General features: G+C 42.6%; 1 protein-coding gene and 1 pseudogene across 1 annotated transcript; both read left to right on the top strand.

Annotated features, from left to right (window-relative positions):
• The first annotated feature begins 906 nt into the window (after window positions 1–906).
• Window positions 907–1,743, top strand: ORYCUNV1R1592 (vomeronasal 1 receptor oryCunV1R1592). Its single transcript, NM_001167279.1, has one exon. It carries the CDS (start codon window positions 907–909, stop codon window positions 1,741–1,743), a length of 837 nt encoding a protein of 278 aa, NP_001160751.1.
• Window positions 1,744–17,921: 16,178 nt separating this feature from the next.
• On the top strand, window positions 17,922–18,846 carry LOC149120736 (vomeronasal type-1 receptor 4-like; annotated as a pseudogene).
• The last annotated feature ends 204 nt before the right edge of the window (window positions 18,847–19,050 follow it).

Raw genomic sequence — 19,050 nt, forward strand, 5'->3', positions numbered from 1 at the left:
TCAGTAACCTTTAAACATCTTTATTATGGAAAATTTAATCATTAACTCACTATGAGTCACAAAAGAAGCACAGATAGTAAAGTGGTCATATTTAGTTTCCACCATACATGACTTCATCACAGACGGTGTCTCCTGTCCCATAGTCTACAGCAGAACATATGATCAGCACTTGGGTATCAGGTTCTAGTGCTACAAAAGCCAAATACTGTTCGCATTGCCTTCCTAAAATAGTACTGGTTTGACTTAGTAAAATACAAATTTTCAAGGAGTGCATCAGAAAAAATAACATAATCCATTGATTTACATCTTCAAAATATACACAAATGTGTAATCAATATTTACATTGCTTTGTGCTGTAAATCCTTATGTATAGTTAAACTGGCACAAAAAAGTGAAAAATTAGCACGAGTCTGCAATAAGTTGGCAGCATAATAAATATGTAAGAATATGTGTTATTTGAATACACAGCTAACTAGTTTTCTAAGAATAGCAAGATGGTTAACCTACTCTCTCATAAGACCATCCAAGTTCAATTCAACACATTACATTATACATTAAGAAGTTTAAATTTAGGCAAATGGCTGGCCTATAGCCACCTAAGGGATAATTTTATTTCAAATGAAAGGAATATTGCTGCCTTTCATTGAGTTAGGAGTACAAGAATTACTCTCAAGACACCACATATTTGTAAGTATATTTTGTAAGTTGCCTTAGTTACATATTCGACTCTTTTAAAACATGATATAAATAAACATATTAAGCAGCTATGGCTAAGTGTCAATGAATTAAGTGGGGAATATTGTGAATGGAGACTGTTGTATTTTGGTTGACATTAATATATGTATCTCATGCCTCATGTCCCTTACAGGACTCAGAGACAATAATCAGACATTGGGAGATGATGGGATGGCCACCAGAGATTTGACAATGGGGATGATCTTCTTATCACAAACTCTTACAGGAATCCTGGGGAATTTCTCTCTTCTTTCCCATTATCTCTATCTCTACCTCACAGGATGCAAGTTTAGGTCCACAGATTTGGTCATCAAACACCTGAGTGTAGCCAACTGCTTAGTCATTCTCTCTAGAGGAGTTCCCCAAACCATGGCAGCTTTGGGGATGAAGCATTTCCTCAGGGACATTGGGTGCAAACTGGTGTTCTATGTTCATAGGGTGGGCAGGGATGTGTCTATTTGCAGCACCTGCCTCTTGAGTATCTCCCAGGCCATCACCATCAGTCCCAGGAACACCAGATGGGCAGAGCTCAAAGCAAAAGCTCCCAAGTACATTGGCTTCTCTGTTGCACTTTTCTGGATGGTGAACCTGATACTAAATGTCATGGTACCTTTGCATGTGACTGAGAATGGGAGTGACAAAAATATGACAAGGGAAGTTGATTATGGCTACAGCTATTCAGTCATTAGTGACAGATTCACAGTGTATGGAGCAGTGTATGGAGCACTGGTGTTATTAAGAGATATTTTCTTTGTGGTGATCTTGATGTCTAGAGCTACCCACAGCATCCTCATCCTGGTGAGCACCTTTGTGTCTTTGAGCAGTCTCTCCTCCCTCTTTCACATTTGCTTGATTGTTTTAAACAATCCCAGTATGTGGCTGGTGAACACCTCTGCACTAATCGCTGGTAGTTTCCCAACCGTGAGCCCCTACATTCTCATGAGCCATGACTCCAGAGTGCTTAGGCTCATTTTTACCTTCTCGAGATATACAGAATCCCCTGCTTAGAATGAATGTGTAAATTGTGTACTCACAATGGTTGGTTCTCTGATGCTTTTTAAAATATATTCATTTATTTACTTGAGAGACAGACACAGAGCTCTCTATATTGTATTTCACTCCCCAAACATCTATCTTGAGTTTGGATCAAAGTCAGAGCCAAGATCTGAATTACTTGTGCCATCAACACCACTTCCCAGTGTCTACCTTAGCAGATAGCTGAGTTCTGGTCAAAGCTGGGTCTCAAATCCAGATACTGCGATATTAGATATGTTTTTGTATGGAAACTTAACTGCTAGGCCAAATGCCTGCCAAACACAATGTGAGTTCTTTATTCTTGAAGCCCTCTGAATGTTTAAGCATGTTTCTTAAAACAGTACAAAGGACAGTTTGGTAAACAAAACAGACTGAATTTCTGCTCTAAATAAAGAATGAATGTATTAGTAATTATAAATGAATCGCTATGTAATTATCATGTGGATTCCCATATTGTGTTATTAGTGTTCCTGCCTCCATCAAGAAATGTAGAAATGGGTAAGAAGTTATAGGAGTCACCTGAATCTGACATACTGAATTTCTCAGAAGTGAAAAGTTATGGGAATGTGACAAAAGATCCATAAATCAGGGGCAACATTTCATGTGGGCATCAGAATACAGAAAAATGAAGAAATTCTCCATGGAACGATGAATAGCATGGACGTTAGTGGAGAGAAAGTGAAGTTTCCCAGAGTGGAAGCGTTGAGGATCCTGCAGTTCTGTGCATGCAGGCGATGAGTCTTCTGAACTCAGATGTTATGAAGGAGATTGGTTACTTCAATCATTTTCATGTACAAATGGCCCGTATGATCTGGAGTGGGGCACGGGGTAGCATGAAGCATGTTCTGCTGTTTATGAATGACGCTGAGGGACAGAGCACACTGTCCAAACATCCCAGCATGGAGGTGAGATCTGCTGGGGGAGCTTCTGTATCTTTCAGTGAAGAGGCCAGTTGGGTGTGTGGGCAAGAAACAGCTTCCATGTGCACTCCCCTGTCTCCCAGGTGAGGAAATAAGTTTATGGCGGGACCTTCCTTTAGCCTTGAACACAGGACTAAATAGGCACTGGGAGCCAGTCTCCTTCCTGCCCCCACCTGGTGCTTATTTCCAAGTGCACTGACATGTATTTTTGTGTTTCTAAGTGTCTGTGTATGCACACATGTAGATATATGAAGTCAAATTACATCTACATGCTTTAAATCATTAATACTGGAAAGGCACAAAGTCAGATTTACAAAGCAGTGCCAGTAAGAAAAACACCAGCTGTGTTCACCCCACTGCGTACTTACTCTGATGTAAGTGTCCCCATGTGTAGGACATTATAGGAGACAAATCCTGACTGTAATGTCAATGACAGCTAAAGGGCCCCTGGAGGTCTGGCAGGGATGACACCTCCTGTCTCTCAGCTGTAGGACACAAACCAGCCTGGGGATTTCCAGTCCTGGCCCAGGGAATCCCAGCAGACAAGACCATCCCAGCACATAGACAGCTCTCACTCACCTAAAGCAAAGTTTCCCCTGCAAGCTCAGCTCCAACTTCCTTTAGGAGAGAAACTCCTAGTGCCTGACCTAGGCAGCCTACAGGCATAAGGAAGGGGGCTTATTCACACAGACTCTGAGAGAGGTCTTTGGCCAATGGTCATCCAGCCCCTGTATCTGGACCAGGTCATTAGCCTGCTCCCAGTATCTGGTTTGTGGAAGCCCTGGTAGAATAAATAATTTTCTTACTTTTTTATTTTCATTTAGTTTAGTTCTTTTTTTTTAAAAACAGTCTACATATTAGTTATTTTCATAAGATGTTGTCTAATCAGCAGCTGGATGTTCATGGAATGTTTTTGCTCTTTTAATCCACATATTTTAACTATGATAAGGGTACCTGAAAAACGATCTTAGGAAAATGAAATTAAGTGATAAGTTTATTTTGGTGCAAAACATGTTTGAAAGTCAAGGATTGTGGTTGTTACATGCATTTTCCACAAAGCTTTTGAAAACCCCTATCTGCATGGGTTTTTCAGTTTTCACTTTGACAGTTCTATCTTCAGAATCTACTCATTTATAACCTGGAAAACACTCGATACTTCTCATAGTTAGTCACAGTGTAGTTCCTAATACATTTAACTCCCCCTGGACAATGTGATGGCACTCCAGCAGTAATCTATCAACAACCTGCAAACTTTTAAAATCTATGATAGTCATTTTCATGTGACACACACACAGGTTTGGAATTGACATCTCATTGAAAGAAGCTGCACACTTCTCTGGATCAAGAACTAGAAGGTGGCTGCCCTCCCTCACCCCAGGCACCACATTTCACCCCTTAGCACCTCCCACATCCCCTGAAGATCACCATGGCAGACTGCCTCCTGCAATTGTGTTATGATTGAAACAACACAGCAATGACCTGTGTGGGCTTTTCTCATTTCTTACGTTGCTCATAACTTTAACTGTACTGTCACGTTTGTCCAGATACTCATCAACTTCTCTGCAGAAGGGCCCACCAGGTGAACAACCAACAACTGATTCAGTCACAACACTGTTTGAGTCATTTTCAGGTTGGACTCCCAGGAACAGTGCCAGAAGTAAATTCAGAATTCATATTTTGGCAGAGGTGTGTGTAGGTTTGTTGTGTGTATAAATGGTGGGGAGATCATTGGGCCATAGATTAACCTTGGCTTATCTTTTTTTTTTCTTCACAATAAATGTGATTGCACAGAATTTAGAGGGAAACTATCTCATAAACTTTAAAAAGTCAAATATTTACATTTTATCAATGATCCTCTGGTCTTTCTCTGAAATCCTGTAATTGTGCATTTTAACCTAGTCACAAATACAGTGTGTACATATAGTTTTCAGTTGTTGCTTTCATTTTTAACTTTTATTTAATAAATATAAATTTCCAAAGTACAGCTTTTGGATTAAAGTGCCCCCCCATAACTTCCTTCCCACCTGCAACCCTCCCACCTCCTGATCCCTCTCCCATTCCATTCACATCAAGATTCATTTTCAATTATCTTTATATACAGAAGATCAATTTAGTATATATTAAGTAAAGATTTCAACAGTTGACACACAGAAACACAATGTATATAGTGCTGTTTGAGTACTAGTTATAGCATTAATTTACATTGTACAACACATTAAGACAGAGATCCTACATGGGGAGTAAGTGCACAGTGACTCCTGTTGTTGACTTAACAATTGACACTCTTATTTATGGCGTCGGTAATCACCCTAAGCTGTTGTCATGAGTTGCCAAGGCTATGGAAGCCTTTTGAGTTCAGCAACTCAGATCTTATTTGGACAAGGTCCTAGTCAAAGTGGAAGTTCTCTCCTTCCTACAGAGAAAGTCACCTCCTTCTTTGATGGCCCTTTTTTTGACAGGCAAAGTTAGACAGTGAGAGAGAGAGAGACAGAGAGAAAGGTCTTTCATTTTCCGTTGGTTCACCCCCGAAGTGGCCACTACTGCCAGTGCGCTGTGGCTGGCTTGCTGCGCCGATCCAAAGCCAGGAGCCAGGTGCCTCCTCCTGGTCTCCCATATGGGTGCAGGGCCCAAGGACCTGGGCCATCCTCTACTGCACTCTCGGGATGCCAGGATGGCCTGTTCTTTCCACTGGGATCTCACTCACAGAGATCTTTCATTTTTTTTTTTTTTTTGCCAGAGTGTCTTGGCTTTCCATGCCTAAAATACTCTCATGGGCTCTTCAGCCAGATCCGAATGCCTTAAGGGCTGATTCTGAGGCCAGAGTGCTGTTTAGGACATCTGCCATTCTATGAGTCTGCTGTGTATCCTGCTTCCTATGTTAGATCGTTCTCTCCCTTTTTGATTCTATCAGTTATTATTAGCAGACACTAGTATTGTTTATATGATCCCTTTGACTCTTTATTTTTATTTTTATTTATTTTTTTATTTTTTTTTTATTTTTTTATTTTTTGACAGGCAGAGTGGACAGTGAGGGAGAGAGACAGAGAGAAAGGTCTTCCTTTGCCGTTGGTTCACCCTCCAATGGCCGCCGCGGCTGGCGCACTGCGGCCGGCCCACCGCGCTGATCCGATGGCAGGAGCCAGGAGCCAGGTGCTTTTCCTGGTCTCCCATGGGGTGCAGGGCCCAAGCACCTGGGCCATCCTCCTCTGCACTCCCTGGCCACAGCAGAGAGCTGGCCTGGAAGAGGGGCAACCGGGACAGAATCCGGCGCCCCAACCGGGACTAGAACCCGGTGTGCCGGCGCCGCTAGGTGGAGGATTAGCCTAGTGAGCCACGGCGCCGGCCGATCCCTTTGACTCTTAATCCTTTCATTATGATCAATTTTGAAATGAAACTGATCACTTTGACTAGTGAGATGGCATTGGTACATAAAAGATCCTGTGAAATACTTCCAGAAGCTTTTCTTCCTTTTTCTTGTTTTACCAACTTTCTCTTTTTGTTGCAGAATTTATTAACTATATTTTTTATATTTTGGGGATAAGTTTTAATATATATTTGAGGCAAAGGCTTAATGGCTCTACTAACAAGTTCCACAAGTAACCTGCAAGCAATCTGTGTAAACTCCTAGTTTACCTAGAATCTGCCAAAACTTACAAGTTTCAATCATTTTATTTTAAGCTCTTGTTGGTGTATGATACTTTCAAGTAATGGTTTTATTTGAACATTTTTTTATTACTAAGGAAGTTTATTACCTATTAACACACTGAATGAATTCAGATATCCTTTGTTGGAGGCCTTGTTTGGTTTATTTTGTCCAGTTTTTCTATTGTATTGTCTTTATTGTCTCTATTGGTTGCTTGGTGCGTTGGAGAATTACACACACTTCTTACTTGACCCCAATCTCTCCTCTTTCTATCCCTCTTTCTCTCTCTCCCTCTCTCTATTGCTGTGTCTTTCAAACACATAAATAAAATCTTTAAAAAAATCAAGGTCTTGTGTTCAGAAAGTTAATGGCTCTTTTTGTTCTGATGATTAGTTCTCTTGTGTTTGTACAGCAGAGATCTACCTTGTGGAGGGTCATTTCCTGCATAAGTCACTGCTATTGCCTCCAACATTTATTATCTTCTGTTCCAAATATCTTTTCAAGGATTTTCACATAACAAATCACCTCCAAAGTCATTAGTAGTTTAATAACTGGTCATAAAGGCAGACTGTACACAAGACCAAAATTACAAAGATAACACATCCCACTTAAAGGCCCAATACATTCCTAACAGTTTTGATAAAGATAGGATACTGAGAGAGACATGATGTTCTGCAAATGAGAAGTACAAGGACCCTTTTTGAGATGGTTTGGGGAATGAGAATACTTTATGGTACATGGAGGAAATTTGTTTACCACATGGGGGTCATGCTCATAAGGTTTGAGAAATAGGATTGAAATATGCAACCTGAAAATGCTTAGAATGTTCACAAGCTGAGACCTTCAGAGATCTGAAAATGTGGCACCATTCTTTGTGTTGAAAGCAGCCAGCAAGCTGCTGGACACTAATCGGATGGGTCTGGCTTGTGGCATCCTTTCTAGCACAGAATTGTTCTCACACACTGTGTTCCCTGGTCACTTCCTCTCTTCTCATACTTTGGCAGCATTAAAGACCAAACTGCAGATTCATGGGAGTTTTTGGAAGGAGAAACACTGACTTTAGTAGCACTATTGGACACAAGTGACCCTTTCACCTTCCTATCTTCTGTGGTTCAGTGGAAGAGGAGGTGATAGGTGAAAAACAGACTGAAAGATCCTAGGTCTATGGGGCTTCCCATGGGTGCCTGCATGGGCAGCAAGAGTGTGAAGCTTAGGACCTGGCTCTCCCCACATTCTAGACAGTGCAAGAAAAGGGAGGCACAGACTTAGTGGGGAAGAGATTAATGATAAAACCTCCTCACAGTCCTTGCCAGGCCCCGCTCACTCCATCTGCACACTTGGATTCTCCACACTCATGTCTTGGGTACAGTGTAATCAGTACTTGAAATGTGCTAGTCTTTGATACAAAACACAATGCTGCCTTGCTTTCTCTATTATACTGGGAGGATTCTTGCTCTTACAAAAGCTAAGGGAGAATCCTTTCAATATGTTACAGCCATTCAACTGGATTGATAAGGTCAGATTTTTCCATGAAACTACTATCATTAGACATCTAGGTTGCTGAAGTTATGATTTTTGCTGAGTGAAGTAAATGTGCTATCTGATTGGAAAGACAAGCTCTCCACATTAAAGGATCCACTTCAAAGCCTTGTTGTTCTGGTTCAGATAACTATATATGGTTTCTCATAATGCATCTGTAGATGTCTGAAACACTCAGAGAGGAACGTTTTGTAGTTAAAGGGAGTCTACAACTCTTCTTTTTCAGAACATTCAGGCTGTTCACGTACATTGAACAATATCATTTAGAAGTGTGCTTTCCAATTTATGAAAAACCCACGGCCAACATCCTATTGAATGGGGAAAAGTTGGAAGCATTTCCACTGAGATCTGGTACCAGACAGGGATGCCCACTCTCACCACTGCCATTCAATATAGTTCTGGAAGTTTTAGCCAGAGCTATTAGGCAAGCAGAAAAAATTAAAGGGATACAAATTGAGAAGGAAGAACTCAAACGATCCCTCTTTGCAGATGATATGATTCTTTATTTAGGGGACCCAAAGAACTCTACTAAGAGACTATTGGAACAAATAGAAGAGTTTGGCAAAGTAGCAGGATATAAAATCAATGCACAAAAATCAACAGCCTTTATATACACAGGCAATGCCACGGCTGAGGAAGAAATTCTAAGATCACTCCCATTCACAATAGCTACAGAAACAATCAAATACCTTGGAATAAACTTAACCAAGGATGTTCAAGATCTCTACGATGAAAATTACAAAACCATAAAGAAAGAAATAGAAGAGGATACCAAGAAATGGAAAAATCTTCCATGCTCATGATTGGAAGAATCAATATCATCAAAATGTCCATTCTCTCAAAAGCAATTTATAGATTCAGTGCCATACCAATCAAAATACCAAAGACCTTCTTCTCAGATCTGGAAAAAATGAGGCTGAAATTCATATGGAGACACAGGAGACCTCGAATAGCTAAAGCAATCTTGTACAGCAAAAACAAGCCGGAGGCATCACAATACCAGATTTCAGGACATACTACAGGGCAGTTGTTATCAAAACAGCATGGTACTGGTACAGAAACAGATGGATAGACCAATGAAACAGAATTGAAACACCAGAAATCAATCCAAACATCTAGAGCCAACTTATATTTGATCAAGGATCTAAAACCAATCCCTGGAGTAAGGACAGTCTCTTCAATAAATGGTGCTGGGAAAATTGGATTTCCACGTGCAGAATCATGAAGCAAGACTCCTACCTTTCACCGTACACAAAAATTCACTCAACATGGATTAAAGACTTAAATCTATGACCCGACACCATCAAATTACTAGAGAGCATTGGAGAAACCCTGCAAGATATAGGTACTGGCAAAGACTTCTTGGAAAATACCCCAGAAGCACAGGCAGCCAAAACCAAAATTAACTATTGGGATTGTATCAAATTGAGAAGTTTCTGTACTGCAAAAGAAACAGTCAGGAAAGTGAAGAGGCAACCGACAGAATGGGAAAAATATTTGCAAACTATGCAACAGATAAAGGGTTGATAATCAGAATCTATAAAGAAATCAAGAAACTCCACAACATCAAAACAAAAAACCCACTTAAGAGATGGGCCAAGGACCTCAATAGACATTTTTCAAAAGAGGAAATCTAAATGGCCAACAGACACATGAAAAAATGTTCAAGATCACTAGCAATCAGGAAAATGCAAATCAAAACCACAATGAGGTTTTACCTCACCCCGGTTAGAATGGCTCACATTCAGAAATCTACCAACAATAGATGCTGGTGAGTATGTGGGGGGAAAGGGACACTAACCCACTGTTGGTGGGAATGCAAACTGGTTAAGCCACTATGGAAGTCAGTCTGGAGATTCCTCAGAAACCTGAAGATAACCCTACCATTCAACCCAGCCATCCCACTCCTTGGAATTTACCCAAAGGAATTTAAATTTAAATTCTACTCTATAGAATACTATACAACAGTCAAAAAGAGCGAAACCTGGTCATTTGCAACAAGATGGAGGAATCTGGAAAACATCATGCTAAGTGAACTAAGCCAGTCCCAAAGGGACAAATATCATATGTTCTCCCTGATTGGCGACAACTAACCGAGCACCAAAGGGGAAACCTGTTGAAGTGAAATGGACACTATGAGAAACAGTGACTTGATTAGCTCTTGTCCTGACAGTATTTGTACAATGTAATACTCTATGCATTTTAGTATTTTTTTGTTCTAGCACTATTGGTTGAACTCTGTAATTAACACACAATTATTCTTAGGTGTTTAAATTTTAACTAAAAAGTGATCCCTGTTAGGAATTTGGAAAACATTATGCTGGGTGAAATAAGCCAGTCCCTAAGGGACAAATATTGTATGCTCTCCCTGATCGGTGACAACTAAGCAAGCACCAAAAAGGAAACCTGTTGACGTGAAATGAACACTGTGAGAAATGGTGACATGATCAGCCCTTGCCCTGACTGTTGATGAACAATTTAATACGTTATCCCTCTTAGTATTTTTGTTTGTTTGTTCTACTTAATACTTTTGGTTGAATACTGTAATCAATATACCAATATTCTTAAGTGTTGAAACTTAACCGAAAGGTGATCCCTGTTAAATATAAGAGTGGGAATAAGAGAGGGAAGAGATGTGTAATTTAGGACATGCTCAAGCTGACTTGCCCCAAACAGTAGAGTTAGAAACATACCAGGGGATTCCAATTCAATCCCATCAAGGTGGCATGTACCAATGCCATCTCACTAGTCCAAGTGATCAATTTCTGCTCACAATTGATCATAATGATAGGACTAAGAGCCAACAGGAGCACATAAACAAGACTAGTGTGTGCAAATACTAACTGATAGAATAAGAAAGGGAGAGAATGATCCAACATGGGAAGCGAGATACACAGCAGACTCATAGAATGGCAGATGTCCAAACAGCACTCTGGCCTCAGAATCAGCCCTTAAGGCATGTGAATCCAGCTAAAAAGCCCATGAGAGTATTTCAGGCATGGATAGCCAAGACACTCTGGGGAAAAAAAATGACTTAAATGAAAGATCTCCACGAGTGAGATCCCAGTGGAAATAACAGGTCATCAGAGAAGGAGGTACCTTTCTCTAAAGGGAAGAGAGCACTTCCACTCTGACTACAACCTTGCCTAAATATGATCAGAGTGAGTGAACTCAAAAGGCTTCCATAGCCTTGGCAACTCATGACAAGAGCCTAGGTTGATTACTGATGCCATAAACAAGAGTATCAATTTGTTAAGGCAGCAACAGCAGTCACTGTGCACTTATCCTCATGTAGGATCTCTGTCCTTAATGTGCTGTACATTGTGATTTAATGCTGTAACTAGTACTCAAACAGTATTTTTCACTTTGTGTTTCTATGTGGGTGTAAACTGTTGATATCTTTACTTAATATACGCTAAACGGATCTTCTGTATACAAAGAGAATTGAAAATGAATCTTGATGTGAATGGACGGGGGGAGGGAGAGGGAAAGGGGAGGGTTGCGGGTGGGAGGGAAGTTATGGGGGGGTAAGCCATTGTAATCCATAATCTGTACTTTGGAAATTTATATTCATTAAAAAAAGTTAAAAAAAGAAGTGTGCTTTCTTCATCCTTACCAACATAAAGGCTGTTGTGCATCCAATAGGCCCTAAACACAGCCCTGCTATCCCTCCTCTCAACCTCTCAGGACATGATCCCAGCCTGGAGTGAGTCACAGACAAGCGTCCTTCCTGGCTTTCCCTTGTCTTTCCAGTTATTGCCAAAAATCAGGCTGTAGTCATGAAAACATGGGCTGTACTGACGCACCCTGACAATGCATGCACAGCAGGCCATGTACTCCCTAAGTGGATCCAGTCCCCAGAAATGGGTAAGGAAATCACTGTGCTGAACACTGGAATTTCTGTTCCACATTAGGTTCTCCTAGGCCACTTTCTTTATGTTCCACCCTGGCTCCAGCCTCAGAGGAGTTGACTGAACCTCTGCAAAAACAGAAACCACCTGAACCAGCACAAAGCAAAGCCAGGATGGAGACCCAGTTAGCTAAACACAGCCGCCCAAAGATGTGGGGATCCCATTAAACACATCTGGGGTCCCCCAATGAGAAATTGCCACGTGGCCAGGCCAGGCTGGGATTTATCCACCTTGGTGCTGTAGCATCCAGCCCACTTCCATGTGCTTCAAGCTAAAGAATGGCAGCCCCACCCCTCACACACCCATCAATCTCACAGCACTGCTTGTGCCCACTGCAGACTGTCCATCCCTCCCTCTTGGGAAGGCTGCACTATTGTCTGGACTTCTGTAGGACGAGAGTTGGCTACAGAAGGCAGCTGTTGCAGAACAAAGCTATATTTCATAAGCAACACACATCCTTTCATGAAAGTGAGTCCTTTTATGTGAAGATTTATTTGAAAGGCACAGTGGCAAACAAAAAGGTCTTCCACCTGCAGATTCACTCTCCAGAAGGCTAAAAGAGACTGGTCTGGGCTAGGCCAAACCAAGAGCCTGGAATTCCATCCAGGTCTTCCTCATGGGTGGCAGGGTCCCAAGTCCTTCAGCCATGTTCTGCAGTTCTCCCAGGTGAATTACCAGGGAGATGGATTAGAAGCAGAGCAGGCAAGACTCAATTCACTGCTCCAAGTGGGATGCTGGCATCGCAGACAGGGGCTTAACCCACTCTACCATCATTCCAGCCTCCACAAAAGTGGCTCTAGTTGAGCTTGTCCTCTATGCTTCCATATGCATGGATCTGTGTTTGTAACACACATGAACTATGTGAGTCAAATGCAGCCAAACCTGGGATTGGGTATGATGAGTCTCATCTATATGTAGATTGGAGAGTGGTGCATACTTTTTCTGAAAAGACCGAATTTTGGTTCTGTGATATATTTGATCACTTATTTGCATGAGGTCATTGGATTTTACTTCTTCTGAACATAGGGAGATCCCAAGAGACCTATAAAAATACAGGATAGAATGGAGAATATATATTATTTGAAAATTTCACTCATGCAATTTTAAGTCTTTTGTTGCCCTCTATTTTTATTATCTTTTATTTAATGAATATAAATTTCCAAAGTACAGTTTAGGGATTACAATGGCTCCCCCCCATAACTTCCCTCCCACCCGCAACCCTCCCCTTTCCCTCTCCCTCCCCCCTTCCATTCACATCAAGATTCATTTTCAATTCTCTTTTTATACAGAAGGTGTCAAGAAATTGTGATTCCCCATGAGCAGGAGGAGCAGTCACGCTGATCTCTGTCTTCCTCTGAGCTCCTCTGAGAAAGGAAGATGGAGCTGGGGATAGAGATTTTGGGGAGGAAATGACTGAGCACATTAGTGAGCACCTGCACTGATTACACTTGGCACCAAGACTCACAAAGGAGGGAACACCTACAGTGAAGACTCGAGGAAAAGTGGACTCTGGAGATAATGGATGTAGGGCCAGCAGCACAAGTCAGGTCTCTCAGGACATTCTGCAAGGGCCCATGAGGGAGCTGGGCTCTTTGAGCACCCGGTGCACTGCCAGCTTGCACAGTGGTTCTTGATGCCCAGTCCTAGGGCCTTGGTACTGCCCAGAGGGCAGCTGGGCAGAGGGGGCTCTGGGTGCAGGTCACTGCATGTGCTTCTGCAATGAATTGGGAGAGAAGGGAGAGGACGAAAGGGAGGAGGGATGACCAAGGGTGCAAGGCAGCGATGGCTGGGGTTGGTTCAGCTCCTGTTACTACCATCTCTACCACCCTCCCTGCCTATCTCACAGCCTGATCCCATTTTGCCTCCCTGTGCTTGTGATCCCTGCTCATCATCTGGGTTCCATGCCTCCTCCACCATCCACCTCTGCCTTGGGCCACAGGTCACCCCTAGGACCCACATGTGGCACCTGTCAGCCTCTCTGTCATTATCCTTTTGCCTCTCATAGACATTAAGTCTTATGTGCTGTTTACCGACTCTGCTCTTAACCATGTTATACACTGGGAGCCATCCCTTTGGACAGTCTCATTCCCATGACCCCATGCACACCTCATTGAATTGCACACACCATTTCCTGTTCAGTCACCTTGCACACCTGACACATTGGAGCATCAACCCCACACTTTGACTGCTCTGTGAATTCAACACTCTCATTTCTTGGACCCTCTTTCCCATTTCTCCCTCTGCATTACGTTGTGTCACACCCCCCCCATCTCTTCCTGTGCACTGCTGGCCCCTCCCTGGGCGCTCATGACACCCTGCTCTGTTACAAACACACTGTCATGCTCCTGCATTTCCACAGGCAGTGAGGTTGAGCTGTGGGCAAAAGTCCGATACTTTCCAGAGAAATTTCATCTTCTTATTTTGCTTGTTTCCCATTGAATATCCACCTCAGAGGATGTGCTGTTATAATTGTATGCTAACTTAAATGTTTCATCAGCTCAGTGGCCTGAAGATTTTGGGGAAAAGCACACTTTGGAATAGGAAAACTTCTCAGGCATCACAAAAGTCAGGAGGACACATGAGCATGAGGCAACCCTCTTGTCGCAGACCCCAGCAGGAGCTACTGCCTCCCTGTGTGACTGGTCTGTCTCCAGGCATCAGGGAAATGAAGGAGACTCTCAGACACTGCCACAGTCCCTTGGCAGATGGCAACTACAAACCTCTAATTGGTTTTTGGTCACAAGGAACTGGGGAACATTTTTCACAAATATCCTCACTGCCCCAGGCCTGTCCTCTGCTTGTAGGGACAGGTGATAAGATAATGGCTGCTCTGAGGGGAGGCGACATCACACATCATGTCACACCATTTCCCAAGGTCTCCATCCCAACACAAGCACTGGTGCTGTGAACATCACCCTGAGCCCTCGCTCTCCTTATCAGAGGAAACAGGTGTTTGCCATCACAGCCTGAGACAGAGAGTCTGAAGCCAACTTTTGCTAATCTGCAGCCAGGTAAGAGCTCCTATTAGAAGGGGGATTGCATTTGGAACCCAGCCTGCTAGCATGGCCCCCCAGGAAGCAGAGCTGTTTCTGTAGGCTGAGCAGAGCTTGTAGAGAGATGAGAGCCTAACCTGACAGCAGCCTCCAAAGGCAGTTGTGCCATTTACTATAAACCAAAGGACCCTTGTTGTGTTGCCCATTTTCATGTTTAAATCTTAATTTTTACATGTTTCACACTGAAAGCTTAAATAAATTTTGTTCTATGGTTAAAATAAGGTCATTGTCGCTCCCCCTCTTCGTGGAGGAACGACACAGGACCCTGCGCTGTTCTTTCTGTCTGCTCGGCCCTCCCCGGGTTTGCTGCTGGTTCTTCCCGGGTTGGCTACTATCCCTTCCACCTCCGTGGAAGGGCAGTTCCCCCCTGGCCACATTCCCCACTTCCGCAGGGGAGCGGCACACCGCCGGCCGGTTCTCTCGGGGGCTGCACGGGTTCCCTTAGATGTTCCCCATAGATGTTCCCGGTGCATGCCGTCTCTCTCCTCCTTTATAGTCCTCCTCCGCCAATCCCAACTCGGCTGCCCACACGCCGAGTACGCTGCTCTCCAATCAGGAGCAAGTCCTACAGTTAATTGGTTGAACTGGAGGCAGCTGTGCGGAAGCTGTTTACTTCTCTCCCAGCGCCATATTGTGGGAGAGCAGATGCATAGAATAAGTCCTAATTCGAGTAACTTAGTCTAGTCCGGATTGCTCCCCACAGTCATAAGGAAACAGCCTTGCTCATGTAAAAGCACATTTCTGACATTGGTTCATAAACTTTTTTTCAGGTTAATGTTTTCTTTATTGTTTTTGAGATAACATTTTTAACTTACATTATGGTTCAAAGCATAATGCTGTACCACACAGAGTTCAGCAAATGAAAAATGTAAAGACCACAGTCCAGCAGGAAAGTAGGGAGGGGCCGTGCCCAGTCATCCAGTGAGAAGATGGCCCTAACTATTCATGAAACCCATTGCTGCTAAGATACAGGAGATGTTTAGGCTTTCTTTCTATTTAACAATGCCATTTACCATCAATGAAATGGAGTAACATATGCTTTTGAGGAAATTTATATTTTTAAATAAAATTGGTTGTAACAATAACATTAGGTTTTGACTACAAAAACAGGCTATCCAAATTATCCTGATGGGTGGGATTAAATTAAATTAATATAAGAAGTTTATTTTTAATAGGTTTAAGGATTTCAGTTCCACATTAAATTGTTGTTCAGTCTACCCTATCATATTTACACTGTGTTTTCAGGATACCTGAATATGCACTATCTTTTCTTTAAAGATTTATTTATTTATTTGAGTAAGTGGCACCAAGAGAGAGTGAGAGATAGAGAGTTAAGGAGAACTTCTAGTCATTGGTTCACTCTCCAAATGACCACAACAACTGGGCCAGTCCAATGCTAGGAGCCTGGAACTCCTACCAGGTCTCCCATGTGGGTGGCAGAAGCCGAAGCATTTGGGCCATTTTCCTCTGCTTTCCCAGGCACAGTAGCAAGGAGCTGAACCAGAGTTGGAGCAGCCAGGACTTGAACTGGTGCTCAGAGAGGAACCTGGCATCGTAGGAGGTGGTTAACCTGCTGCACCTTGAAACCAACCCATCAAAAGTGCACTCAGAGCACCAAGCTGGCAGCAGAGATGTGAACCCCCAGGAACCACCTGGTGCTGTGCAGCCCTGGAGTGTTCGGAAGGCACCTGCTGGAGATGCACCCTGTGATGCCGGGTGCTAGAATTATTTAAAGAGACAGTGGTTGTTTCCTTATGAGAACATCCATGGTCTCCTGATACTGGAGAAAGTGTTTCCCATTTTCATCTTATGCAGTGGGCACATGAGGAAGTGGTAACACTACACACGGGATTCCAGATAGCAGCTCTCAGGCACAAAATTTCCTCTCCTAACGTCTCTGATCTTAATATATTTCACTCAATTTCCAAATTTACAATTTCAACTTATAAAATATGCAAATTTTAACATCTAACATATTCTCTTTACTATCTTACATATTCTCTTTACTGGATAGCTTATAATTTAGTATGTTTTTGAAATCTCCCCTGAGTTCTACTGATTTTACATGTGACAAGTATTAATCCATGTAAGTACATTATCTGAAAATAGTAACGTTTAGCTTGTACTCTACACTCTTTTATCATATACTGGCATTTCATGTCACATAGTTTAGGGTGAAGCAAAGTGTTCTGTGATTCCTGTGACAGGTGAAATTTCTATCTGGACATAAAAAAAATCCTTGTCACTGGCACTGTGGCATGGTGGGTTAAGCTGCCTTCTGCTGCACCAAAATCCCATATGGGTCCTGGCTGGATTCATGTTTGCTCCACTTCCAATCCAGCTCCCAGCTAATGTACCTGGGAAAGCAGCAGAGGATGGCACAAATGCTTGGGCCCCTGCAGCCATGTGGGAGACCTAGAAGAAACTCCTGGTTCCTGGCTTTGCCCTGGACCAGCTTCAGCCATTAAACCATCCAGAGGGTAAACCAGTGGATGGAATCTTCCTCTCTCACTTTTTTTTTCTCTCTCTCTCTCATTCTGACTTTCAAATAATAAAGTAAATAGATCTTGCAAAAAAAAAGAAATCCTTGTCAAAGCCCATCTCAATAAACAGGCAATTATGCATTCTTAAAAAGAATTTTAAATGGAATGGGTCCCTACAGAATTATTTCATAATTCTAAATCTGAATGTTAAGATATCTAAATCTTATTCATAGCTGGTATTAACTTACAGCTTCAGTCCTTATACAGTCATGCAGACTTACAGACAAAGTAATAAAATCAGCTATTTAAGATAAAATCACCAGGTATGAGAATGACTAAATAGACACTGCATTATGTGAAGAACACAGCCAACAGGTCTGTGACATCACCGTCGAGTGCACTGCTTTGATCAGCCTGCTAATTCCAAGCCCCCTCTTGAGCCACACATGTTGTTCAGATTAGACACATCATTAACTCTCCCTACTTAGCTTCTCTGTATCTTTTAGAGGAAAACAAGAATACTGTGTGGTCACTGCCTCACATTCTCTTGCAGGATTCTCTGTCACTCAGAAGATGAGCAGCAGAGGCTGGGAACTGACAGCATGGCCCCGAGGGACCTGGCCATAGGAATGGTCTTTCTAGTACAGACGCTGGCTGGGATTCTGGGAAATTCCTCTCTTCTTCTCCATTATCTCATCCTTTATTTCACAGGATGCAAGTTTAGGCTCACAGATCTGATTCTCAAACACCTGACTGTAGCCAATGTCTTGGTCATTCTCTCAAAAGGAGTCCCCCAAACCATGGCAGCTTTGGGGATGAAGCATTTCCTCGATGATACTGGGTGCAAACTTGTGTTCTATGTGCACAGAGTGAGCAGGGATGTGTCCATTGGCAGCACCTGCCTCCTGAGTGTCTTCCAGGCCATCACCATCAGTCCTACCTGCTCCAGGTGGATGGGGCTTAAAGTAAAAGCTCCCAAGTATGTTGCCTCCTCCACTATTCTCTGCTGGATTCTGAACATGATGCTTAATATCATGGTACTTGTGCATGTCACCGGCAAATGGCAAAACAATAATATCACAAGGATAAAGGATTATGACTACTGTTCTGCTATGCCTCATGGGAAAATCACTGATTCATTGTACATAGCACTGCTGTTATTCCGTGATGTTGTGTTTGTAGGGCTCATGCTCTGGGCCAGCAGCTTCATGGTTTTCATCCTGTACAGGCACAAGCAGCAGGTGCAATACATACATGCTCTCTCCCACACATCTTCCCCAGGATCCAGGGCCACACAAAGCATCCTTGTCCTGGGGAGCACCTTCGTACTGCTGTGCAGCCTGTCCTCCATTCTACAATTTTCTTTAGCATTTTTCATTATTCACAAAATGTGGCTGGTGAAAGCCTCCACACTGATAGCTGGGTGTTTCCCTGCCATCAGCCCCTAAATTCTCATGAGTTATGACTCCAAGGGTACCCACACACTGCCTTCCCTTGATCATAGCAGCAAAGTCCTCTGTGGTCTGAGAAGTAAACTCTATGGATATTTGAAGTGGCTGACTGCATACTTTTCAGTCCTCCTCAGACACAAAATTCATTTCAAGAAGGAGTCATCTTACTAGAACCTGGCCTATGATACAGTTGAGTTCTGCTTGAAAATAACAGTAAATTGAATAATTTTATTTTTTATAGAATTCACATTTTATTCGTTTTTAAAATTTAAGGTATACA

The sequence above is a fragment of the Oryctolagus cuniculus genome, chromosome 18, assembly GCF_051225735.1.
Source record: "Oryctolagus cuniculus isolate XC-2025 breed Fujian yellow rabbit chromosome 18, ASM5122573v1, whole genome shotgun sequence".
Classification (NCBI taxonomy): Eukaryota; Metazoa; Chordata; class Mammalia; order Lagomorpha; family Leporidae; genus Oryctolagus; species Oryctolagus cuniculus.